We start from the raw sequence: 27,764 nt of genomic DNA on the forward strand, positions 1-27,764 counted from the left end.
CTTGACTGTTGGTGTGATATTATAATTTTTTTTCACTAATTAAACCATAAAACTGGCCCAGACATGCGGAAATAATAACAAAACGACCTCAGAACAATAACAAAACGAATACAATAACGAAATACGAAGCATTTACAAAACGTGTTTAAAAATTCGTTTTTTTTAATGATCGCTCCAGAATGGTTCGTTATCGTTTTGTAATTGGAAAAATTAACGAATTATTAACGAATTACGAATTAACGAAACGAAACCGCCCAGGCCTAGTTGCTGTTTGTTTTCTCAGTGAAAAAATATCTAATTATCACACCAACAGTCAACAACAGAGGGAGAGGGAAGCTTCAGAAGTTTTTTTAGTGTATTGCGCGATCGCGGCCACCATTAACGAATCGATTCGTAATCGATTCGTAATTGTTTTATGATTTCCGAAATTTTGTAAATATCGAACTTTTTTTAAAGGAAAATTTCGGAATTCTTTTAAATAACAAAATGCAAAAAAAACCCCCTAAAAACGAATCGAGTTTAGAAACAATTTTTTCCGTGTTTGGACAGCCCTAGTTGTACACCGCTGTGAGTCACCTTCGGGCTGAGAACAGCGGTATAGAAGCAAAGCAAAGTAAATAAATAAATAAATAAATGGATGACCCAAACAATGACCAATGTCCGGTCAGCCTCACATCGATACCAGGCAAGATTCTGGAAAAGATTGTTAAGGAAGTGGTCTGCAAACACTTAGAAACAAATGCGGTCATCGCTAAGAGTCAACATGGAATTATCAAAAACAAGTCATGCCAGACTCATCTGATCTCTTTTTTCAATAGAGTTACAAGCTGGGTAGATGCGGGGAATGCCGTGGATGGAGCGCACCTGGATTTCAGGAAGGCCTTCTTTGACAAGGTCCCCCATGACCTTCTGGCAAGGAAACGAGTCCAAGGTGGGCGAGGCAAAACTGCAGTGAGGTGGATCTGGAATTGATTAAATGGACGAACCCAGAGGGTGATTCTCCCCAAGGCTTCCTCTTCATCCTGGAAAAAAGTGACGAGTGGAGTGCCATCCGCAGGGTTCCGTCCTGGGCCCGGTCCTGGTCAGGATCTTCATTCATGACTTGGATGGAGGGCTAGAAGGCAGGTTCATCAAGTTTGCAGACGACACCAAATTGGGAGGGAGAGCCAAGACTCCAGAGGACAGGAGCAGGATTCAAAATGATCAACAACAACCCAGTGATTCCGGCCATGAAAGCCTTTGACAATTTTCCTGCTTATTGACAGAATGGGGTTGGACTGGATGTGCCACAAGATCTCTTCCAACTCTAGATTGGAAGAGATCTTGTGGCACATCCAGTCCAACCCCATTCTGGGGGTTGGACTGGATGTGCCACAAGTCCAACCTATGATTTATAGCAAGTGAAGCAAAGGACACAGGCTGTAAATCAAACAAATCAACCCTGAGTTCGAAGCCAGCCCGGGTTGGAGTGGGTTTCCAACCAATTGTATAGCCTGTTGTTGACCTTTGCAACACGAAAGACTGTTGCATCTGTCAAGTAGGAAAATTACGTACCACCTTAAAGTGTGGGGAGGCTAAATTAACTAATTTATGAGGCCATAAGAAAATTTATTTATTATTTGCTGCATTTGTTAACCATGAGGCCATAAGAAAAGACTCCAGCAAAAGCATGCGGGGAATGCGGAAGTGCTTCATCAGCGTCGCAGATGGACGATGAAAGCGACAGCTCCCCTGGCGGCCAGAAAAAGTTAAATAGCCTCTGTCTATGTCTGTATACGTTGTATGTCAAAATTGGCATTGAATGTTTGCTATATATGTGTACACTGTAATCCGCCCTGAGTCCCCTGCGGGGTGAGAAGGGCGGGATATAAATGCTGTAAATAAATAAATAAATAAATAAATAAATGCAGGCAAAATGTCGGGAGAGAATGCTTCTAGAACATGGCCATACAACCCACAAAAATCCCCTACAACAACCCAGTGAGAAGCAAGGGACACAGGCTGTATATCAAACAAACCAACCCCCCCCCCCCCCCCCAATTACATAAAGGAATCAGGAAGGAGCCTGGGGGACTGTACATGGCTGAAGCCAAAGACCCATGCAACACTCACATTGGGTTTCATGGCAAGCATGTCAACAGCTGTGAGTGGATCTCCCATGCAACTCTGCTGCCCCCACTCCCCGATCTGCTGCATTGTTTTGGCTTTGTCTATATTACACTAATGCTATGTATGCCATCCCCTCCCCAATGCCAGAGATACAGCTTAATGGTGTAACATTAGAAAATGTTGACCATTTCCGCTCCCTTGGCAGCCACCTCTCCACCAAAGTCAACATCGACACCAAAATACAACACCGCCTGAGCTCTGCGAGTGCAGCATTTTCCCGAATGAAGCAGAGAGTGTTTGAGGACCGGGACATCCGTAGGGATACCAAGGCTATTCTCCTCCCAACCCTGCTATATGCCTGCGAAACGTGGACAGTCTACAGACGTCACATGCAACTCCTGGAACGATTCCATCAGCGCTGCCTCCGGGAAATCCTGCAAATCTCTTGGGAAGACAAGCAGACAAATGTCAGCATGCTGGAAGAAGCAAAGACCACCAGCATTGAAGCGATGGTCCTCCGCCATCAACTCCGCTGGGCCGGCCACGTTGTCCGGATGCCTGACTACTGTCTCCCAAAGCAGTTGCTCTGCTCCAAACTCAAGAACGGAAAACGGAACGTTGGTGGACATGAAAAGAGATTTAAAGATGGGCTCAAAGCCAACCTAAAAAACTCTGGCATAGACACTGAGAACTGGGAAGCCCTGGCCCTTGAGCGCTCCAGCTGGAGGTCAGCTGTGACCAGCAGTGCTGCAGAATTCGAGTAGGCATGAGTGGAGGGTGAAAGAGAGAAACGTGGCAGGAGGAAGGCGTGTCAAGCCAACCCCGACCGGGACCGCCTTCCACCTGGAAACCAATGCCTTCACTGTGGGAGAAGATGCGGGTCAGGAATAGGGCTCCACAGCCACCTACGAATCCACAAGGAAACCCATCATGGAAGACCATCTTACTCGTCCAACAAGGGATCGCCTAAGTAAGAAAGTAAGTAAGTACAGGACTTCCATGACCAACAGAACACACTGGAAGGGTTTGATGGGCACTGACCTTGAGTTTGGGAGTTGTAGTTCACCTACATCCATAGAGCACTGTGGACTCAAACAATGATGGATCTGGACCAAACTTGGCGTGAGTATTCCATATGCCCAAATATAAACACAGATGGAGTTTAAGGGAAATGGACCTTGACATTTGGGAGTTGTAGTTGCTGGGATTGATAGTTCACCTACAATCAAAGAGGATTCTGAACTCCACCAATGATGGAATTCAACCAAACATGGCATACAGGTTGGCCTCAAAGCCAACCTTAAAAACTCTGGCATAGACACTGAGAACTGGGAAGCCCTGGCCCTTGAGCGCTCCAGTTGGAGGTCAGCTGTGACCAGCAGTGCTGCAGATTTCGAGGAGGCACAAGTGGAGGGTGAAAGAGAGAAACTTGCCAGGAGGAAGGCGCATCAAGCCAACTCCGACCGGGACCGCCTTCCACTTGGAAACCGATGCCTTCACTGTGGGAGAAGATGCGGGTCAAGAATAGGGCTCCACAGCCACCTACGAATCCACAAGGAAACCCATCATGGAAGACCATCTTACTCGTCCAACGAAGGATCACCTAAGTAAGTAAGTAATAGGTTCTTGTGGGTTTTTTTCGGGCTATAGGGCCATGTTCTAGAGGCATTTCTCCTGACGTTTCGCCTGCATCTATGGCAAGCATCCTCAGAGGTAGTGAGTAGGGCTGGGCGGTTTCGTTTCGTTAATTCGTAATTCGTTAATAATTCGTTAATTTTTTCAATTACAAAACGATAACGAACCATTCTGGAGCAATTATTAAAAAAAATGAATTTTCAAAAACGTTTTGTAAATGCTTCGTATTTCGATATTGTATTCGTTTCGTTATTGTTTTGAGGTCGTTTCGTTATTATTTCCGCATGTCTGGGCCAGTTTTATGGTTTAATTAGTGAAAAAAAAATTATAATATCACACCAACAGTCAACAACAGAGGGAGAGGGAAGCTTCAGAAGGTTTTGGAGGTTTTTTAGCGTATTTCGCGGTCGCGTCCGCCATTAACGAATCGATTCGTTATTGTTTCGGAAATCGATTCGTTAATTTTTTACCATTTACGAAATTTCGTAAATATCGAACTTTTTAAAAGGAAATTTTTGTGATTATTTTAAATATCGAAACAAAAAAAACCCCCAAATACAAATCGATTTTAGAAACAAATTTTTCCGTTGTTACCCAGGCCTAGTAGTGAGGTCTGTTGGCCATAGATGCAGGCGAAACGTCAGGAGAAATGCCTCTAGAACATGGCCCTATAGCCCGAAAAAACCCACAAGAACCTAGTGATTCCAGCCATGAAAGCCTTCGACGATACATAAGTAAGTAATGCTGTGGTTTTAACCAGGTTGCTGACAGTGCTTTGCCCCTTTTCCTTGGAAAATGACGCCGACACCTTCTCGTTCCTAGTCCTCATTGAGGTTGAACTTCCGATGCATCAGGGAAAGTTACCGACCTGTACAAAAGCATTTACAGTTCTTAAAGCAAAAGTGTTTATTTAAACAAGCAGAAGCAATTCATATATTTCCACAGCAAGATAAATATCCCCGTTAAACTATCAGCTCGTTCTATGGCACCCCGCGGTGCTGGGCTGGAGACAGCTGTACAGTGAGAGAGGGAGCTAACATTAGTGTTATTTACACGACCGTATCAATATCCTATACAAGAAAGGAGCTAAAATCAGACTTGGGGGGTGCAATTTCATCCAAATTTGCTTTCATTTCAACCCTCCACAAAGTACTGGGCTGCACACGTTGCTGGGGAGGGGGCTCCAGTCATTCCTTCACAGGGAAGAGGAGAGCACGGAGGTCTTTCCATATGTCACCACACACTGAGCTGAGGAGGAGAGATGCAAACCTTGCCGGTCTGGCAAGAACAAAAATAAGTAACAGGCAGGTGTCTTTGGGCAAATGCAGCGTCTCCTTTTGTTGTTGTTGTTCTAAAAAAAACTTGTTTAACACAACCCAGCATGTTATGTATGGACCCCACTTGGGAAGGTCTCACTATTATCTTGCTGGGCAGTTTTTGCAAATTCCGTTCTTGGCGTGAGAGGATCACACCTTCTCCTTGTTTTTACATCAATGGCCACGGCACCAAAAGTGGCCTCCTCACCGGCCGCTGGCGCCCCGTGTACTAAGCCCAAAGTCTGTGATGCCCGCTTAGACCACGCTCTCTCGGTTACTGGAAGCCAAGACCGCTCTGCGGCAAATAGGGCACGTGGAATTCTCCGAGAGCCAGCGGTCTATGCAGTGTACGTGATACTCGTGGGAGCAGGGCAACTTCCTAAGCTTGTTTCCTTCCGTGTATTCCGTGATGCAGACGCTGCAGGTCTTCAGGGCGTCGCTCTCCCCAAAATTCCTCATGGCCAGGTTGTCAATCTGCTCTTTGGTGAGCCCCCTCGGTTGGTCGTCGTCCTCTTCGTTCAGCAGGAAAAACTGTGCCAGGCTGAGGAAGGGCAGGGAGCCGCTTTCCTCAAACGTCACGGACCCCCTGGCGTTGCGCCCTTCTCGCCGAGTGCCGGGCACGGGCCCCCCCTCGTTGCCGCTCTCGAAAGCCTCCCCCGGACCGGACTCCGGAGCTTCGCTGCTCAAACTTCCACTTCCGCCGCTCGCCACATTCTGCGGCTCTGCCATCTCGACGCTGGGGTTTGGCGCGGGGGCGCCGGGATCCGTGTCGGTATCGCTGTACATGAAGTAGCTGAGCTCGCCGAAGCCGGTCATGATCTGCCTCAGCATGGTCTGGATGGCCACCGACGTCGTCTCGCTCAGGCCCGTGTTCAGGATTCTGCGGATCGGGATCCGGATGGTGCTGACGTACGTTCTCACCCCTGCCCGCTCCGAGCGGGAAAACGTGCGCCGGAAGCCTCCCCGCTCGCTTTCGTAAGTGACCGTGTTGTTTGGGGTCTGGGACCTCGACCGCGTCCGGTTGGCTATGCTGTCCCTCTGCCGGTACTCTCCCGGTCGCACTCGCCGCACCTGCAAGTCCAGGACGATAGTCGGAGGCCTTTGCCCGGGGGCCGCAGGCTCAGCGCTGCCGTTGGGCTCTGAAGAACCGGTCGCCTGAGGAGCCGGGTTGGGAAACGGCGCTGGGTTCTCACTGGGGGGCTCAGGAGCGATGGCATGTTGTCGTATCACCACGTGCTGCCTGGTTCGAGAGCTTCCTTCCGCTTCGCTTGCTGGGGGTAACTCAGGTGCCTGAGATGACGTGCTGTGATGCACCCTACGAGGGGATTCATTCACTGGGTTCAGGGGCGACCTACTCCTGTCAGTCCTCGCTCGCGTCCTCCGCTGTTCAGGACTCCTGCTTCTGGACCGCCTCTGCCCTCTGGCAGGAGAAACTTCTTCAGGCCGTTCTTCGAGAGGAGTTGGCTCTGGTTCAGGCTGCCTTACGACAACAACAGGTGGAGGTGGAGGAGGAGGAGGAGGAAGGGGGGGAGGAGGAGGAGGAGCAGGAGGGGGAGAGTCCGGTCTTGGGACCTCAGTGTCACTTTGGTTGGGTTCTACATCCTCTCCATTGGATGGCTCTGCAGAAGGCTCACCTTCTGTTTCCGGGGCTGCGTTCCCATTATTACGGTTGACGTTGATTTCCAAACTGAACCTGAAATCCCCACTGTTTGGGTTAGTCCGGCTGACCGCTCTCCAAGACTGGTTCCCCCTCTGCCCGCTGCGTGTCGTGTTCCCCGTCTGCCGAACTGAATTCAGCCAATCTATTATCGAATCGCCGTTGGACACGTCTTCGGTCGGCTCTGCACCTGCCAGACAAGAGCAACTGATATTTATTTATTTACTTTTAAAAAAAAGGATTTTATTATTAAGAGGAGAAATATTAGACAACTTCGTTAATGAATGGCAACCAATGATTCAACACCTTAATGCAAAGTTAAATTAAAATGTATATAGAGGATCCTATAAGACTGTAGACAAGGAAGAAGTGGATGTAAAGTAAGAATCTATGATATCTTTCTATGTAAGACTTAGATAGCAGACTGTGACCCCTTAATAGAAATATATTATGAGATAAAGGACTATAGAACATTAATAGATAGAAAGTATTGCACTATATGCAACAAACACTTGCAAATGTATGTTTACTTAAATAATAATAAAAAATTCTGAAAAAAAAGATTTTATTTATAAATTTGTCCAACAAAATGTATAAGCATACATTCTTCTCTTTTTACAGTATCATAGACAAAAGAATATGTCATATTATATACATAAGTATATATGTATATATATATGTATGTATAATATACATATGATATATGCATATTATATACAGGAGCCCCCGGTGGCGCAGTGGGTTAAACACTTGTGCCGGCAGGACTGAAGACTGACAGGTCGCAGGTTCGAATCCAGGGAGGCAGATGAGCTCCCTCTGTCAGCTCCAGCTCCTCATGCAGGGACATGAGAGAAGCCTCCCACAAGGATGATAAAACATCAAATCATCCGGGCGTCCCCTGGGCAACGTCCTTGCAGACGGCCAATTTTCTCACACCAGAAGCAACTTGCAGTTTGTATTGTTGAAGGCTTTCATGGCCGGAATCCATGGGTTGTTGTAGGTTTTTCCGGGCTATATGGCCATGTTCTGGAGGCAATTTTTCTCCTGACGTTTCGCCTGCATCTATGGCAAGCATCCTCAGAGGTAATGAGGTCTGTTGGAACTAGGAAAAATGGGTTTATGGGCACATGAAATCACCCTCAACAAAAGATTCCCCCCAGGCGCTACCAAGACATTGAATGCAAATCAAGGTGATCAGCTGAAACATTCACAGCTAGCTCCAGCAAACAAAAGTCCTTTGTCTCACCCTGGTCATTCCACAGATATATAAACCCATTTTTCCTAGTTCCAACAGACCTCATTACTTCTGAGGATGCTTGCCATAGATGCAGGCGAAACGTCAGGAGAAAAATTGCCTCCAGAACATGGCCATACAGCCCGGAAAAACCTACAACAACCCAACTTGCAGTTTCTCAAGTCGCTCCTGACACGACAAAAAAATAAATAAAATTATATACAATCTAACAGTAAATAAACATCAAAAACATCTTTAATCATATTTCTTATCATTATTTTTAAATTTCCGTTACAACTTATGCTACATATAACTCTTATCACACACCTTTTATCCACTTATACATATTGTATTTCTTTATCATTGTTATTATACCACTGTACCCGCCACGCGTTGCTGTGGCCAATCTTTCTTTCTTCTTTCTCTCCTTCCTTCCTTTCCTCTTTTTCTTTCCCTATCTCTCTTCTTTCTTCCATTTCTACCTGTTTCTTTCCTCCCTTTCTTTGCTCTTCGGTTACATACTTCCTTCCTTCCCTTTCTTTTGTTCCTTCTCTCCTTCCTTCCATCTCTTTTTCCTTTCACTTTTTTTATTTCCTTCTCTCCTTCCTTGCTTCTCTATCTTTCTTTCTTTCCCTCCCTGCTTCTCTCCTTCCTTCCTTCCCTCTTTCCCTCCTTTTCTCGTTACTTCTTGACAATCCCTAGTCACAGCATTTCTTCTCTTTCTACCACGGGAACTCGAGACGAACCCAACCTACCTCTATTGTCTTCCATGTTTTGCTGTGACGGACCTTCCTTGATCTGTTGCAGTCTTCTGAGCAATTCTTCTTCCGTAATTTCACCTGAGGAAACAATTTGCAACTCAGATCAAGCATCTACCCATCCAAGAACCCATGCTGGAAAACGGGAACACCTGCGGTAGAAAAGCCACTGATCAAGGAGAGATGCATTCGCCCCGATTATAAACCCCAAGAGTAAACAATTTACTTTCAACATTCTTCTACTTTAACATGATGGGAGACCTACTGGGTTTAAAAGAGACGATTTGGTCAAATGTTACTATCCAGTCTTAAATGGCTGCTCTCTGTGAGAGAAAAGTGGAGAGGAGAAGGGGGAAAGGAACCATGGTGGGGGGTCCTGAGGACAAGCACTGAGAGGTATTTTTGTTTAAAGCAGGAGTCCTCAAATTTTTTAAACAGAGGGCCAGGTCACAATCTTTCAAACTGTTGGAGGGCCGGATTATAATCTATCTATGTATCTATGTATTATAATCTATCTATGTAATGCTACCCCTCTATTCTGCTTTGGTTAGACCACACCTGGAATATTGTGTCCAATTCTGGGCACCACAATTCAAGAGAGATATTGACAAGCTGGAATGTGTCCAGAGGAGGGCGACTAAAATGATCAAGCGTCTGGAGAACAAGCCCTATGAGGAGCGGCTTAGGGAACTGGGCATGTTTAGCCTGAAGAAGAGAAGGCTGAGAGGAGATAGCCATGTATAAATCTGTGAGAGGAAGCCACAGGGAGGAGGGAGCAAGCTTCCTTTCTGCTTCCTTGGAGAATAGGACGCAAAGGAACAATGGCTTCAAACTACAAGAGAGGAGATTCCATCTGAACATGAGGAAGAACTTCCTGACTGTGAGAGCCGTTCAGCAGTGGAACTCTCTGCCCCAGAGTGTGGTGGAGGCTCCTTCTTTGGAAGCTTTTAAGCAGAGGCTGGATGGTCATTTGTCAGGGGTGATTTGAATGCAATATTCCTGCTTCTTGGCAGAATGGGGTTGGACTGGATGGCCCATGAGGTCTCTTCCAACTCTTTGATTCTATGACTCTATGATTCTATATAATAAAAGTCAGTGTTTGTATGCGGAGGGAGGTGTAATATTACAGTATAATGGTATAGCACAATATAGTAATACTTGCTGTCCCCTGCCACGCGTTGCTGTGGCCCACATGGGGGTTCTGTGTGGGAGGTTTGGCCCAATTCTATCGTTGGTTTTGGAGTTGTAGTTCACCTACATCCAGAGATCACTGTGCACTCAAACAATGATGGATCTGGACCAAACTCTACACAGATACTCAATATGCCCAAATGTGAACACTGGTGGAGTTTGGGGAAAATATAATCCTGACATTGGGAAGTTGTAGTTGCTGGGATTTATAGTTCACCTACAATCACAGAGCATTCTGAACGCCACCAACGATAGAATTGGGCCAAACCTCCCACACAGAACCCCCATGTGGAAAAGCGTGGCAGGGGACAGCGAGTTACTAATAAGATTACAGTATAGTGCAATATAGTAATATATAATACTAATGTTGTGCTATGGTAATAATATAATATATTGTATTTACATATTACACGTAAGCCACTCTGAGTCCCCAAATGGGGTGAGAAGGGTGGCAAATAATAAATAAATAAATAAATAAATAAAGTCTGACTGGTGTGCCTGTGCTACTTGTTGTAGCACACAGTGTGTGTTTACATGTTAAAAGAGAACCGCGGAATGACAAATGGAACCAACTGTGTTTGATGTGAGCCACTGCTAAATATTGCTCCATTGAAAAACTCAACTGCAAGAAAGCAGCCATCTTTGGATTACAGGCTGCTGCTAGAGAAAGGCCGACATACCTTGAATAACAGTCCACCCCCTAAACCCAGTTTCTCAAACTGAGAAGTAACCATGTTCTAAGGCAGAGGTCCTCAACATTTCAAACAGGGGGCCAGTTCACTGTCCCTCAGACCGTTGGAGGGCCGGACTGAATTCCACCAAAGATGCACCTTGAGCAAACTTGCCCAACATAGCAAATTTTAAGTTCTGAGTTTTTCAAACTTAACCTGCCACCTCCCCTGCCCCTGCCAGAGGCGAGGCCCCGTCCCAAAGGCAGGAGAAGACCAGGCTGGGCCCAGGGAAGCGGCAGACAACACGGCCTCAAAGGAGGACTCACCCTTCTCCACTCCCCGCAGGCTGGATAAATGCCCTTGAGGGGCCGGGGCCGGCCCGTGGGCCGTAGTTTGAGGACCCCTGTTCTAAGGATATAGGACAGGGGTCCCCAAACTATGGCCCACGGGCCACTTCCAGGCCGCCAAGGGCCCTTATCCGGCCTGCGGAGGAGCATCCCCCCCCCCCCACACACAGTGCCCCTCCGTTGGCTGGCTCACGCTATCCGTCAGGCCCGATGGACAGCGTGAGCCAGACAAGGGAGGCTGCTCCACGTGGTCTACTTGTGCATAAAGCACCTCGCTAGGTGCTTTACTCGCAAGTAGGCCGCGCGGGCCTCCTCCTCCCTTGGGAGGCTCACACTATCCATCAGGCCCGATGGACAGCGTGAGCCAGCCAAAGGAGGCTGCTCCACGTGGTCTACTCGTGCGTAAAGCACCTCACGAGGTGCTTTACTCGCAAGTAGGCCGCGCGGGCCTCCTCGCTTGGGAGGCTCACACTATCCGTCAGGCCCGATGGACAGCGTGAGCCAGCCAAGGGAGGCTGCTCCGCGTAGTCTACTTGCACGTAAAGCACCTCGCGAGGTGCTTTACTCACAAGTAGGCCGCACGGGCCTCCTCCTCCCTTGGCAGGCTCACGCTATCCGTCAGGCCCGATGGACAGCGTGAGCCAGCCAAGGGAGGCTGCTCCGCGTAGTCTACTCACACGTAAAGCACCTCGCTAGGTGCTTTACTCGCAAGTAGGCCGCGCGGCCCTGCTCCCACCTTGGCAGGCTCACGCTATCCGTCAGGCCCGATGGGCAGCGTGAGCCAGCCAAGGGAGGCTGCTCCGCGTAGTCTACTCGCACGTAAAGCACCTCGCGAGGTGCTTTACACGCAAGTAGGCCGCGCGGCCCTGCTCCCACCTTGGCAGGCTCACGCTATCCGTCAGGCGTGAGCCAGCCAAGGGAGGCTGCCCCTGGCGCTCCATGCAGTCATGCCGGCCACATGACCTTGGAGGTGTCTACAGACAACGCTGGCTCTTTGACTTAGAAATGCAGATGAGCACCACACCGAAGAATCAGACACGACTGGACTTCATGTCAGAGGAAAACCTTTAACCAGGAAAATTGTGGAAGATCCAGGGTGGGAGAAAGAACTCTTGTCTGTTGGAGGTAGGTAGGAATGTTTCAATCGGCCACCTTGATTGCCATTTCATAGCCTGACAGTTTTTAGGGAGAATCCTTTGTTGAGAGGTGATTAGCTGGCCCTGATTGTTTCTTGTCTGGAGTTCCCCTGAGTGTTGTTCTTTATTTACAGTTATAATTTTAGAGTTTTTTAAATACTGGTAGCCAGATTTTGTTCAGATTAGAAATAGGAAGATTTCCCATTCTCTGCTCCTGGAATTACTGCCTAAAGAGGGCGAGAAAGAACCCTTCCACACAGCAAAAAAAGATATGTGCAATGTGCAGAGGGATTTTTTTATTGATTTTTTTTAAAAAAAAAACAACTATAGTCCGGCCCTCCAACGGTCTGAGGGACAGTAAACTGGCCCCCGGTTTAAAAAGTTTGAGGACCCCTGATATAGGACATCAGCAGTGTAATACTACACTTTTCCATCTCTGAGAGTCAATGTGAAAAACTGCCTAAAAACTGAAAGAATTTGTGCCACCCTCATCAATGTCTGAAACTACATACATTTCATTAAGTTCTGGGATAAGACAGAAAAGGAATCAGGAGGAATTGTTTTATCTTGAAAGCTCTCCCCTTTTAAAGGGATTAAGATACGTGGAATCATCACCACTGATACATATAAGACTCCTGATGTGTTAGTTGGACTGAGGCAATGTTTAGTATGCTTATCTCAACAAATCATCTACCTCGTGCAGCAGAATTTAAATAATTGCATGTTTAGCAGCATACTTGCGAAATGACAAAATTTTGACATGCTTTAATGTGCTCGAATGGCATCAAATACATAAAGTAACTTACCTGGGGTGCCTAGTAAGTTGTTATCTCTCATTAGCCTGTAGTCCTCTTCACTCAGATTATTTACAAACTGATAGAAAGCCTCTTCCCGATCCAAACGGTCCAGCTGACTCCGGCGCTGCACTTCGGACTGATCGACACTTCCTTTATTATTAGAATCGGAGCTTTCCATCTTGGTAAAAGTAGGCGAAATGTCTACAGAAGGAAAAGAAGGAAGAGCCACATTGTTTGGGGAGCCGTAGTGCCCCTGACCTTCTACACAAGAGACAAGACTTCAGTTAACTGTGGCTGAATGACAACATTTTTGAGCAAATGACAACAATGCAGAGATTTTATTATTTATTTCGAGGTTTTATATACGACCCTCTCACCTTCAAAGAGGGATTTGGACCGGTTCACAACATGTGTTAACATACAAAAAATATACAATAACAACACAATGCCACTTCATTACACAGTTAAAATATCAGCACTATACACGTTAAAACATATCATCACAGTTAAAAGAGCCAAATCGTCCAACACCATCACAATCCCATTCATCATCCTCCTTTCATGTGGGCAAAGAATTAAATCAGTTGTCAAATGCCGCATTCCACAACCAGGTCTTTGTTAGTTTCCTGAACGTCATGAGGGAGGGGGCAGTTCTGATCTCTAATGGCAGGGAGTTCCAAAGTCGAGGGACCACCATCGAGAAGGCCCTGTCCCTCGTCCCCACCAGCCGTGATTGAAGCAATTCCTGCAGAATCTTTCGAAGTGTCTTTGGAATAAAAAAAGATACCAACCCCTAATTATTTAGAAAAAACTTGCTGACTGTAAGAGATGTTCAACAGTGGAACTCTCTACCTTGGAATGTGGTGGTAGCACCTTCCTTGGAGGCTTTTAAACAGAGGCTGGATGACCATCTGTCAGGGGTGCTTGGATTGTGCTTTTCCTACATGACAGGGGATTGTGTATTGACATTTGTTTACTGATGTATTTTGGGCTTGGCCTCATGTAAGCCGCACTGAGTTCCTTGGGGAGATGGTAGCGGGGTACAAATAAAGATTATTATTATTATTATTATTATTATTATTATTATTATTATTATTATTATTATTATTGCCTAGAGATGGATCATGTGGTCTCTTCCAACTATCATTCTATGACCGATGGTTCTTGGGGAGCCCAGGGTAGCTCCGCAATGAAGATTTCATTTATTTATTCTTTCCTATACTTTTACTTTGCCCTTCTCACCCCCGAGGGGGGGACTTAAGGCGGCCTCACAAAAGCATCATCGGATGCCGGCATCATAAAAACAATCAACAATATATTGTCGAAGGCTTTCATGGCCAGAATCACTGGGTTGTTGTAGGTTTTTCCGGGCTATATGGCCATGTTCTAGAGGCATTTTCTCCTGACATTTTGCCTACATCTATGGCAAGCATCCTCAGAGGTAGTGAGGCCTGTTGGAAGTAGGAAAATTGGTTTATATATCTGTGGAATTACCCGGGTAGGAAAAAGGACTTTTGTCTGCTGGAGCTAGGTGTGAATGTTTCAACTGACCACCTTGATTAGCATTTAATGGCTTGGAAGTGCCTGGGGGGAATCTTTTGTTGAGAGTGATTTGATGTGCCTGATTGTCCATGCAGCTGTGGACAAGTCTACATAGGGACCACCAAACGCAGCGCCCAAACACGAATCAAGGAACATGAAAGGCACTGCAGACTACTTCAACCAGAGAAGTCAGCCATAGCAGAGCACCTGATGAACCAGCCTGGACACAGCATAGGATTTGAGAACACGGAAATGCTGGACCACTCTCACAACCACCATGTCAGACTACAAAGAGAAGCCATTGAAATACACAAACAGGTGGACAATTTCAACAGAAAGTAAGAAACCATGAAAATGAACAAAATCTGGCTACCAGTAGTAAAAAACTCTAAAATTACAACAGCACAACAACAGAGAGTAAACAATCAGGCACATCTAATCACCTCTCAACAAAAGATTGCTCCAGGCACTGCCAAGCCATCAAATGCTAATTAAGGTAGTCAGTTGAAACATTCACACCTAGCTCCAGCAGGCAAGAGTCCTTTGCCCCACCCTGGTCATTCCACAGATATATAAACCCATTTTCCTAGTTCCAACAGACCTCACTACCTCTGAGGATGCTTGCCATAGATGCAGGTGAAACATCAGGAGAAAATGCCTCTAGTACATGGCCATATAGCCCGGAAAAACCTACAACAACCCAATCAACAATATCTTAAAAATATTAAAAACAGTAATTAAACAGTTAATTAAAACAATAATTAAACAGTTAATTACTTCTTTAGAAAGAAATACAGTCCAGGAAAAGAACCTTCTGAAGACCAAGAAAACAATTTATTAGATTTTGGGTCCATCTGAAATGTTTTGGGCAGGCTCAACACTGGAAGCAACTTCTAGTCCCGTCTGAATTTGATAAAAAGGTGCCTTGTGGACCCTATTGTTGTCAGGAGATGCTTTCCACATTGCAAGGAAACTAAAAGCATTTCTCAGATTGGTTTAATTTTTTTTTATTGATTAGCCCTTAGGCCATATCACAATAAGAAACAGAACAACAAGGCCTGACAAGACCTGATCACACTCATAGAATCATAGAATCAAAGAGTTGGAAGAGACCTCTTGGGCCATCCAGTCCAACCCCCTGCCAAGAAGCAGGAATATTGCATTCAAATCACCCCTGACAAATGGCCAATCAGCCTCTGCTTAAAAGCTTCCAAAGAAGGAGCCTCCACCACACTCCGGGGTCAGAGAGTTCCACTGCTGAACGGCTCTCACAGTCAGGAAGTTCTTCCTCATGTTCAGATGGAATCTCCTCTCTTGTAGTTTGAAGCCATTGTTCCATTGCGTCCTAGTCTCCAAGGAAGCAGAAAACAAGCTTGCTCCCTCCTCCCTGTGGCTTCCTCTCACATATTTATACATGGCTATCATATCTCCTCTCAGCCTTCTCTTCTTCAGGCTAAACATGCTCAGCTCCTTAAGTCGCTCCTCATAGGGCTTGTTCTCCAGACCCTTGATCATTTTAGTTGCTCTCCTCTGGACACATTCCAGCTTGTCAATATCTGTCTTGAATTGTGGTGCCCAGAATTGGACACAATTCTGGACACCAGAATGTGGCCAGCATGACTTAATGGAAAATGGACAAACGCTTACTTGGTTGTAATCCCAGAGAAATACTTTTTAAGTAAGGTCCGTTTTGTTGTAGACATTAGTAGTTCGTGGGCATACCGCAACGAGCGCGTGTGTCGTGTACCGGCATGCCTCGGGAACAACTGTGCTCAGTTTCTGCTCTGTAGCTCACCTGTACGGTTCTGTTCTGTGCTTTAAACATGTTTAAGACTATCAACTCACCCTCCACATGTGAGGTTCGCTCAGTGATACGGTTTTTGTCAGCATAAAATTTGCACTTCCTTCAAAAGAATTGTCCCATCCCTTATAATCTAGTATTTATTACACTCCGAAACAGCAACAGCAATAGGAACATGTTAAAAGAGAAGATTCCCAGAGATCTCCCAGTGATTGTCAATTACAGCCCAGAGCACATGCCTGGATGTTAATCACACACACTGGTATGTGGAATGAATTTGGACATGGCTACCCTCAATTAAACCTCATCCTTACATTTGCAAGCCACTTCCTCCAGAAACATTATCTTAACTGCCAACAACTGTCCATTCCATCCCTACAATAAGGAGGAGACAATTGAACACTTATTGCAGGTGTTGCCAAGAAGACAGGTTCAATGATTACCAATCACATCTCTCTATAGAAATCCAGAACTGGTCAATGCTTCTCATCAAACAGCTCTTGCTGCTATAGGTCCACATTGCCTACTTAGTTATGTATTCTGGCTCAACCTCACAACCTTCTTTACCAGGCAGCATCAGCAAGTGATGGTGGTTTGTTCTGTGTGCAATTTGGAGTACATATTTCCATTGCTCTCCCACCAGGAAGTGAAGCTGCTCCAAGGAATTGTGACAGGTTCCTGCTTCTATTTGTTGCATTCTCATTTGCTTGGTGGGTGGAAATGACATATTTCTGTACCCCAAATGCCAGCCAAGCAGACTTCCCATCCCTTGGTGTAGTTGCTGCTTGGAAAATTAAGTTTCAGAGGGCATCTATGACTCGCAATACTGTCACCATTGTAACTACATTGTGTAAGTCAACAATTATAGAACAAGCTGTGCAAATTCCAGGAACAGAAATCTTCCAAGCTCTGTGCACAACAATATAACTATTTTCAATAATCCTGTCTCGCGAACCTCTCGCTGTTCTTTGTGCCGTGTCAACACACATATATACAGGACCAAGGCAGAAGAGACTACCTGCTGGCTTTCCAAAAGGCTTCTGATAAAGTTCCACCCCAAGGACTCCTCAAAGACCTTAGTAGTAATGGAACCTATAATAACACACAAAAAATTAAAAACATCTGGCCCGGCCATAGGTTTTTAATTTTTTTGTCTGTTATTGCCTATATGTGAGTTATATTAACTGTATTGTTTTATTTGCTTACTATTTTGTTGTTTTATTGATGTATTGTTGGGCTTGGCCTCATGTAAGCGGCCCCGAGTCCCCTTGAGGAGATGGTGGTGGGGTATAAATAAAGTTGTTATTGTATTGTCGAAGGCTTTCATGGCCAGAATCACTGGGTTGTTGTAGGTTTTTTTTGGGCTATATGGCCATGTTCTAGAGGCATTCTCTCCTGACGTTTCGCCTGCATCTATGGCAAGCATCCTCAGAGGTAGTGAGGTCTATTGGAACTAAGAAAGTGGGTTTATATATCTGTGGAATGACCAGAGTGGGACAAAGAACTCTTGTCTGCTGGAGCTAGGTGTGAATGTTTCAACTGACCACCTTGATTAGCATTTGATGGCCTGGCAGTGCCTGGGGCAATCGAGCACCGGGATTGTGGCGCAGCTGCCTGAGTGTCAGCTGCATTAAGATCACTCTGACCAAAAGGTCATGAGTTCGAAGCCAGCCCGGGTTAGAGTGGATTTTCAACCAATTGTGTAGCCTGTTGTTGACCTTTGCAACCCGAAAGACAGTTGCATCTGTCAAGTAGGAAAATTAGGTACCACCTTAAAGTGTGGGGAGGCTAAATTAACTAATTTATGAGGCCATAAAAAAGACTCCAGCAAAAAAGCATGCGGGGAATGCGGAAGTACTTCATCAGTGTCGCAGATGGACGATGAAAGCGACAGCTCACCTGGCATCCAAAAAAAGTTAAATAACCTCTGTGTACGTCTGTATATGTTGTATGTCAAAATTGGCATTGAATGTTTGCTATATATGTAATCCGCCTTGAGTCTCCTGCGGAGTGAGAAGGGCAGAATATAAATGCTGTAAATAAATAATGTAAATAAATAATCTTTTTTTGAGAGATGATTAGATGTCTCAATTTCAACAGAAAGGAGGAAACCATGAAAATGAACAAAATCTGGCTACCAGTATTAAAAAACTCTAAAATTACAACAGCAAAACAACAGAGGGAAAACAATCAGGGACATCTAATCGCCTCTCAACAAAAGATTGCCATAGGCACTGCCAGGCCATCAAATGCTAATCAAGACCTCACTACCTCTGAGGATGCTTGTAATAGATGCAGGCGAAATGTCAGGAGAGAATGCCTCTAGTACAAGGCCATATAGCCCGAAAAAACCTACAACAATCCAAAGTTGTTTTTGTTATTATTAGTCTGCATATCGATGCAACACTGGTTGAAAAGTAAAATGTAGAAAGTAGAAATATCCCCTGCTTCCTACATTTGGGGAAATCCATCTTTGTGACGACTGTTAACTAATAACCGTACATGTCTTTTAGATAATTCACTTTTGACACCATTGCTGGGGTAAGATAGACAGCAGGAAGTGTCATCACCTGCCATCACAAACCTACTCATCTCCAGGTTCCTAGTGCAGATTGGAATGCAGTTGCTCAATTATTCAAATAAGGTACTTTGAGCTGTGTGCTAACTGAACCCAGAGCAAACGATGCCACTCCCCACCCACCCCGTTGAAAACAAGATGGGATTCCCCTTTTCCTGAAAGTGACTCACACGAGAAATACGTTGAGATTTAGTCCAAAACATACGTGAGTACAGATATCTTTGACTTTCCAATTAGTAAAGAGCAGCAAATTTGTGGAATTCTGAAAGTTAGCAGGGAAGAAAGGGCTTATTGCATCAGACCTTTGACATTTAGCCAGGAACACAGACATACTGGATGACATGGAGATGTTGTTGAAGAAGAAGCTAGCCTACTAATTCCTCTCTACAATATTTTGCTGGAAATCCTCATCTAAGCATGAAACAATCCTCATTTAAGCATGAAACGTGGTCTGTTCTGTCCTGAGACAGTTAATGGTATTCACTCGAGGATACAAAAAAATCCATGGATACTCAAAATCAAGGTTTGCCCTTTTGTGAGGATATTACAAGCGACCTTTGGGGGAATTTCCCTTTCTCAACTGGAGTTCCCCGACTGAATTGCAGAATTACAAACCTAGAGAAGACCCCAAAGGTCATCCAATTCCAATCTATTCTGCCATACAGGAAGGCACAATCCAAGCTCTCTTGACAGATGACCATCGAGCCTCTGTTTAAGGAGACTCCACCATACTCCAAGGTGGCAGACTTCGAACCATCAGGAAGTTATTTCTAATGTTTAAATGGAATCTGTTAGGTGCCATTCTATCCCCAATGCTCTTTAATATATACATCAGTGTTTCTCAACCTGGGGGTCGGGACCCCGAGGGGAGTCACGAGGGGGTGCCAGAGGGGTCACCAAAGACCATCAGAAAGCACAATATTTTCTGTCGGTCATGGGGTTTCTGTGTGGGAAGTTTGGCCCAATTCTATCGTTGGTGGGGTTCAGAATATTCTCTGATTATAGGTGAACTATAAGTCCCAGCAACTACAACTCCCAAATGCCAAGGTCTATTTTCCCCAAACCCCACCAGTGTTCACATTTGGTCATATTGAGGATTTGTGCCAAGTTTGGTCCAGATCCATCATTCTTTGAGTCCACAGTACACTCTGGAGGTAGGTGAACTACAACTCCCAAACACAAGCTCAATCCCCATCAAACCCTTCCAGTATTTTCTGTTGGGCATGGGAGTTCTGTGTGCCAAGTTTGGTTCAATTCCATCATTGGTGGAGTTCAGAATGCTCTTTGATTGTCGGTGAACTATAAATCCCAGCAACTACAACTTCCAAATGACAAAATCAATTTCCCCAATTCCACCAGTATTCAAATTTGGGCGTATTGGGTATTTGTGCCAAATTTGATCTAGTAAATGAAAATACATCCTACATATCAGTTATTTACATTACGATTCCTAACAGTAGCAAAATTACAGTTATGAAGTAGCAATGGAAATGATGTTATGGTTGGGGGTCACCATAACAAGAGAAACTATTAAGGGGTAGCGGCATTAGGAAGGTTGAGAAACACTGATATACATGAAGCTGCTGGAAGAGATCATCTGTAGGGATAGGCCGGGGAGTTATCAATATGCTGATGACACCCAAATATGCCTTCAAAATATGCCTACATGCCTTCAAAAACAGATAGTGTGTCTCCTCTGAATGAATGCCTGCAGAAGGTAATGGGCTGGATGAGAAAAAAAATTGTAACTGAATCCAGACAAAACATTAAAGGTCCTAATCTGGGGGTGGAGACCTGTCAACCAGTTCTGGATGGGAAGGGGGTCTCTCTCCCCCTGAAAGACTCTATGAGATGTTATATGATGCTTAATTTATTGTTATAATGCTTTTGTTTTAATTGTTTTTAACTGTTTTATGATGTTTTAAGCATTGAATTTTGCTATTGTGAACCGCTCTGAGTCGCCGGAGAGCTGAGAAGAGCGGTATACAAATGTAGTAAATACTGTATATACTCAAGTATAAGCCTAGTTTTTCAGCCCTTTTTTAGGCTGAAAACGTCCCATTCGGCTTATACTCGAGTCAAGATTATTTATTATTTAACTCTATTATTATTATTATTATTATTATTATTATTATTATTACATTTATCATTTTACTCTATTATTATTACTACATTTATTATTGTTGTCATTATTAAATTTATTATTTTACTCTCATTATTATTAGAAGGATTAGAAGGTTGGTATCATGGTTTAATCAGAGTTGGACAGTCTTATCTTAAATTACAGTTTTATGTAAATATTCAAAAAACATTTAACCTACTGATACCTCAATTAATGTCACAGTATTGGAATCTATGCTGCTGCATTTCCCACCTTCAGCTTATACTCAAGTCAATACGTTTTCCCAGTTTTTTGTGGTAAAATTAGGTGCCTTGGCTTATATTCGGATCGGCTTATACTCGAGTATATACAGTAAGTAATAAATAAATAAATATTCCCAGCTTGAGACAATAGTTCCTAGTTCTGTCACTACAAATGTCAGCTCAAGTTGATGCAACAGTCAGGGGTGTTTGCTACCAGCTTCAGCTGATACACCAGCTGTGCCCCTTCGTAGAATTGGAGAACATGAAGATGGTAGTGCATGCATTGGTAACCTCAAGGTTAGACTTCAGCAATGCCCCTTACATTGGGCTAGACTTGTACCGTTCACAAACTCCAGTAGATTCAAAATACAGCAGCCAGGCTGGTTACAGGAATATCCAGGAGTGAACATATTATACCTATCCTAAAGTCACTCCACTGGCTGCCAATTAGTTTCTGGGCCCAGTACAAGGTGTTGGTTTTGACCTTTGAAGCCCTACAAGGTTTGGGTCCAGGTTACCTAAAGGATCATCTTCTCCTGTACAACCTGGCCCTTTGGACACTGAAGTCCTTTGGAAGGGATCTTCTCCAATTGGCCAGACCCCGACTAGCAACCATCACCTAGAGGACCCTTTCATCGCCGCCCCAAGATTGTGGAATAACCTGCTGGCAGAACTCCCACAGCTGTCAGAATTTAAGACCCATCTGAAGACTGAAACAGTATTATTATTATTATTTTGCAGCAACACCAGAGGCACTCCAAGTGGTCAGATACTGGTCAAAGGACATTTAATCAACTACCAAGCTTGCAAACTTTGTGCTTTCTCTGTTTGTTTGGTTGGTTTAAAATGTAATACAAATGTTTGGTTGCTCCTGATACGATAAATAAATAACTATTATTATTATTTGAAACACAACAAGATGAGTCCATGGCACACACTCTGCTGGCTGTTGTATTGGATCACACGATGGACACTTCCGAATTATTATTATTATTATTGCTTCATTGTGTCCTAGTCTCTGAAGCGGGAGAAAGCAAGTTCATCCCTTTCCTCTCAACGAGATCTCCTTTCAAATATTAAATCATGGCTGTCTTTCACCAAGCCAAACCTATCTACCATATATAGGGTGGCAACCTGTGCTGGACGGGGTTACACTCCCGCAGAAGCCACAGGTCTGCAGTTTGGGAGTCCTCCTGGACTCATCGCTTACGCTTGAGGCTCAGGCGTCGGCGGTGTCTGGGAGGGCTTTCGCACAATTGAGACTCGTGCGCCAACTGCGACCGTACCTCGCAAAGGCTGATCTGGCTGGGGTGGTCCATGCCTTGGTCACCTCCAGATTGGACTACTGCAATGCGCTCTACGTGGGGCTGCCCTTAAAAACGGCTTGGAAGTTCCAACTGGTCCAACGGGCAGCAGCCAGGATGTTAACTGGGGCCCCGTACAGAGAGAGGTCAACCCTCCTGTTCAAGGAGCTCCACTGGCTGCCGTTTATTTTCCAAGTCCCATTTAAGGTGCAGGTGCTTACCTACAAAGCCCTGAACGGTTTGGGACCATCCTACCTGTGTGACCGCATCTCCGTCTACGAACCCACACGCTCACTTCGGTCATCCAGAGAGGCCCTGCTCGTGATCCCGCCTGCGTCGCAAGTGCGTTTGGTGGGGACACGAGACAGGGCCTTTTCTGTGGTGGCCCCCCGACTCTGGAACACTCTCCCCAAAGATCTTAGACAGGCCCCTACACTGGCAGTCTTTAGAAAGAACTTGAAGACCTGGCTGTTCCGATGTGCCTTCCCAGAATAGGAAATCTCCAATACCAAGTCCCAGAAGCACTTTATTAAAACTAAGATTGCCGCACACTGCACTTGCCCTATAAGCCTTATATCCCACCTGTCACATCAGCACTTTTAATCCTGTACCCATTACTCTGGCCCAGCCCAGTTTTATTGTGTCTTAGTGTATTGTTTATTGCTTGTTGTTTATATTGCTTTAATTGTTTTTAATTTGCCTTTGGTTTGTATTGTTGTATTGTGTGTTGAGGCCTTGGACTTTGTAAGCCGCATCGAGTCCTTCGGGAGATGCTAGCGGGGTACAAATAAAGTTTAATAATAATAATAATAATAATAATAATAATAATAACAATAATGGCTTAGTTACATCCCGCTTGGATGACTATAAAGCGATCTCTGTGGGTCTGTCTCTGAAGAGCATTTGGAAACTTCTGCTAGTCCAAAGAGCAGCAGCCAGATTGCTAACTGGGGCTGGCTGCAGAGAGTGGGGCACCCCCATTTTGTCGTTTTTGATGCTGGTCATTGACTGTAATACATACATACACACAGATACGTAGAGTTTCACCATGCCTCCTGGGTCATCAGTTGGAAACTCCTCCCCCAGCAACAATATAGTAATATATAATATTAATATTGTGCTGTGCTAATATTATATTACATACATATATAATATTGATATTATAATGTAATACAATATAATACTAATAATAATACAATATAATAATCTTTTATATTACATGTATTATTATTAATAATATTACAGTATAGCAGTAAAGTACAGTATATTAATATATAATACTAAAATTGTGCTGTGCTAATAATATAATACATAGTATACACATATAATATTGATAATATTATAGTGTAATACAATATAATACTAATAATAATACAATATAATAATTATATATTTTATATTACATGTAATATTCCTAATAATTTTACAGTATAGCAGTATAGTACAGTATAGTAATATATAATACTAATATTGTGCTGTGCCAATAATATAATATATTGTATACATATATAATACTGATAATATTATAATGTAATACAATATAATACTAATAATAATACTACAATATAATAATTATATTTTATATTACATGCGATATGACTAATAATATTACTGTAAAGTGGTATTAGTACAATATACTAATATATAATACTTTTATATTGTCGAAGGCTTTCATGGCCAGAAACACTGGGTTGTTGTAGGGTTTTTTGGCTATATGGCCATGTTTTAGAAGCATTATATCTCCTAACGTTTCGCCTGCATATAGATGCAGCTCCTCACAACTTCTGAGAATGCCTGCCATAGATGCAGGTGAAATGTCAGGAGAGAATGCTTCTGGAACATGGCCATATAGCTGGAAAAACCTACAACAACCCTATAATACTAATATTGTGCTATGCTAATAATATAACATTGAGTCTCCCAAATGACAAAATCATAATTTTTTGAGTGATGGTCAGTCCTTGTGTTGTGAGACGTTTTGTTGCCAAATTTGGTGTGATTTCGTTCATTGGTTCTTTTGTTTTTAAGGTTCTCATTACGCACAGAGCATGTATATACATATATGTGTGTGTGTGTGTGTGTGTGTTTGCCATTTTACTTTTTTGGAAGCCTCCCTGAGTCCCCTCAGGGAGACTAATTATGTGTGTGTGTGTGTATGTATGTATATACACACACACACACACACACACACACACATAATTAGTCTCCCTGAGGGGACTCGGGGAGACTTCCAAAAAAGGAAAATGGCAAACATTCAATGCCATACACACACACACACTCCCCCTCAGGGAAAGTGGATGGGTTAAAAAATAAAGTTGATTATGATTATATTCCAGTTTATATCAGATAATCTGGGATCAGATCCTGGGAGAAAGGGCAGTGTGGACTCAGGAAACCCAGTTCAAAGCTGACATGGTGGGTTCTCTGCCTTGATGTTCTATGGCTGTGTAGAAGGGCTCTGAGTCCCCGGCCCTTTCCACACAGCCATATCTCCCTGAATATCAAGGCAGAGTCCACAGTGCTCTCTGGATGTAAGTGAACTACAACTCCCAAACTCAAGGTCAATGCCCACCAAACCTTTCCAGTATTTTTTGTTACTCATGGGAGTTCTGCGCGGCAAGTTTGGTTCAATTCCAATGTTGGTGGAGTTCAGAATGCTCTTTGATTGTAGGTGAACTATAAATACCAGCAACTACAATTCCTGAATGACAAAATCATAATTTTTTGAGTGATGGTCACTCCTTGTGTTGTGAGACATTTGTTGCCAAATTTGGTGTGATTTCATTCATTGGTCCTTTTGTTTTTAAGGTACTCATTACGCACAGAGCATTTATATATATATATATATACACACACACATATATATGTTTGCCATTTTACTTTTTTGGAAGCCTCCTTGAGTCCCCTCGGGGAGACTAATTGTGTGTGTGTTTGTGTATGTATGTGTGTGTATATATATATATATATATATATACACACACACACACACACACACACATACACATACACACACATAATTAGTCTCCCCGAGAGAACTCAGGGAGGCTTCCAAAAAGGGAAAATGGCAAACATTCAATGCCAGTGGGTGGGTTAAAAAATTAAGTTTATTATGATGATTATATTCCAGTTTAAATCAGATACTCTGGGATCAGATCCTGGGATAAAGGGCAGTGTGGACTCAGGGAACCCAGTTCAACGCTGACATTGTGGGTTCTCTGTTTTGATGTTCTATGGCTGCGTAGATGGGCTCCGAGTCTCCGGGCCTTTCCACACAGCCATATCTCCCTGGATATCAAGGCAGATATCCAGCCCAATCCTCTCACACCAGAAACGACTTGCAGTTTCTCAACGACAAAAAAATGACATTTGTATGCCGCCCTTCCCTCCCCGAAGGGGACTTAGAGCAGCTTACAAGTTATATGTACATACAATATATCAATGCCTGCTTTGAATTGGACCAAATGAGTCCACACGGCTATATAATCCGGTTCAAAGCAGAGAATGTGGGGCTGTGTGGGAATTGTATGGAGGCCATTCCCCTGAAGGCCTCACCAAGCAGGAAACGCAGAGGGAGGAAGGAAGGGCTGCGGCCTAGTTCTCTGTCGAAGCCTGCCTGACTGTTTGCCTCCCTCGGCCGGCTTGCTCACCTCCGTCCGCGGCCTCCTTCTCCCTCCTCTCCTGCGTTCTCCGTCCGCCGGACCCGACGCGGCTGGCCTTCCTTCTCCCTGTCCGCCTGCTTCCTTTCCCCGGCTCCTCTCTCGCCCTCCGTCCTCTCAGGCCGCCATCTTAGGCTCCATTGTTACTAAGGAACTCGGGGACCGGAAGCGGGAGGGAGGAGGGGGACGAGAGGAGAGTGCGCATGCGCACGGCACAGGGAGAGGCCCAGCCCCGTTGGTTTGGGCTCCGTTGCGCACGCAGGAGGCGGAAGTGACGTCTCCCCCCCCCCCCCACTTCTCAGTAACCCATCCTCGTTCGCCACTGACTGGAATGCGTGCGCAGGTGGAGGAAGTGCGCATGCTCCGTTGCTGAACCTATAGAATGCGTGGCGGAAGTGCGCATGCTCCGTTGCTAAACCTATCCGGCTGGATTATAGTGAGAGAGTGGAGAAATGTGTCGGTCATAGAGTGTGGAGGACTGAGGAGAGAGAGCGGCTCAATGGGGGCGTCCATTTTGAACAGGAACTGAACCAAGAAGAATAGAATAGGTCAAGAAGGAAGAAAATAATAATAATAATAATAATATAGAGAAATAATAAATATTTATTGGATAATAATAATAATAATAATAAATAGATAAACATGTACAGGATAATAATAAAATAAAATAATAAAATAAATAATAATAAAATAAATCCAATAAAAATAATTAAATAAAAATAATAAAAATAATAAAATAATAATTAAAATAATTAATAATAATAATAATAATAATAATAATAATAAAATAGATAAATAAGAAATATTTATTGGATAATAATAATAATAAATAGATAAATATGTAGTAGATACTAAAGTCAAGAAGGAAGATAATAATAATAATAATAATAATAAAAAATAGAGAAACAATAAATATTTATTGAATAATAATAATAATAATAATAATAGATAAATATGTAGTGGATAATAATATAATAAAATAATAAAATAAATAATAATAAAATAATAATTAAAATAATTAATAATAATATTAAAATAGATAAATAATAAATATTTATTGGATAATAATAATAATAATAATAATAAATAGATAAATATGTAGTGGATAATAATAAAATAATAATAATAAATCCAATAAAAATAATTAAATAAAAATAATGAAATAATAATTAAAATAATTAATAATAATAATAATAAAATAGATAAATAAGAAATATTTATTGGATAATAATAATAATAAATAGATAAATATGTAGTAGATACTAAGGTCAAGAAGGAAGATAATAATAATAATAATAATAATAATAATATAGGTAAATAATAAATATTTATTGGATAATAATAATAAATAGATAAGTATGTGGTGGATAATAATAATATAGATAAATATTTAATGGATAATAATAAAAAATAAAATAAGTATTTATTGGATAATAATAAAATAGATGAATAATAAATAGTTATTGGATAATAATAATAAATAGATAAATATGTAGTGGATAATAATAAAATAGATGAATAATCCAATAAAAATAATTAAAATAATAAAAATAAAAATAAGAAAACAAATATAAACATTTAATAAAAATATTTATTGGATAATAATAAAACAGATGGATAATAAATATTTATTGGATAATAATAATAATACATAGATAAATATGTAGT

The 27,764-nt window shown here is 43.2% G+C and overlaps 1 protein-coding gene across 1 annotated transcript; it reads right to left on the minus strand.

The window, feature by feature from the left end:
- Positions 1-4,625: 4,625 nt before the first annotated feature.
- RLIM (ring finger protein, LIM domain interacting) lies at positions 4,626-26,285 on the minus strand. The gene is made up of 4 exons (XM_060756484.2): positions 26,088-26,285; positions 12,861-13,052; positions 8,707-8,790; positions 4,626-6,907 (listed from the first exon to the last, which is right to left on the minus strand). Exons 2-4 carry the CDS (start codon positions 13,027-13,029, stop codon positions 5,316-5,318), a joined length of 1,845 nt encoding a protein of 614 aa, XP_060612467.2. The 5' UTR covers positions 13,030-13,052; positions 26,088-26,285; the 3' UTR covers positions 4,626-5,315.
- Positions 26,286-27,764: the final 1,479 nt, after the last annotated feature.

The sequence above is a fragment of the Anolis sagrei genome, chromosome 10 (assembly GCF_037176765.1).
Source record: "Anolis sagrei isolate rAnoSag1 chromosome 10, rAnoSag1.mat, whole genome shotgun sequence".
In the NCBI taxonomy this organism is placed as follows: Eukaryota; Metazoa; Chordata; class Lepidosauria; order Squamata; family Dactyloidae; genus Anolis; species Anolis sagrei.

What these genes read in the sequence shown, in the direction of transcription:
- RLIM (XM_060756484.2), bottom strand. Translation starts at nt 13,029, where the DNA reads ATGGAAAGCTCCGATTCTAATAATAAAGGAAGTGTCGATCAGTCCGAA. An exon ending in CAACTTACTAGGCACCCCAG is followed by an intron (nt 8,791 to 12,860) that starts GTAAGTTACTTT and finishes TTGTTTCCTCAG; the next exon opens with GTGAAATTACGGAAGAAGAA. An exon ending in AAACATGGAAGACAATAGAG is followed by an intron (nt 6,908 to 8,706) that starts GTAGGTTGGGTT and finishes CTTGTCTGGCAG; the next exon opens with GTGCAGAGCCGACCGAAGAC.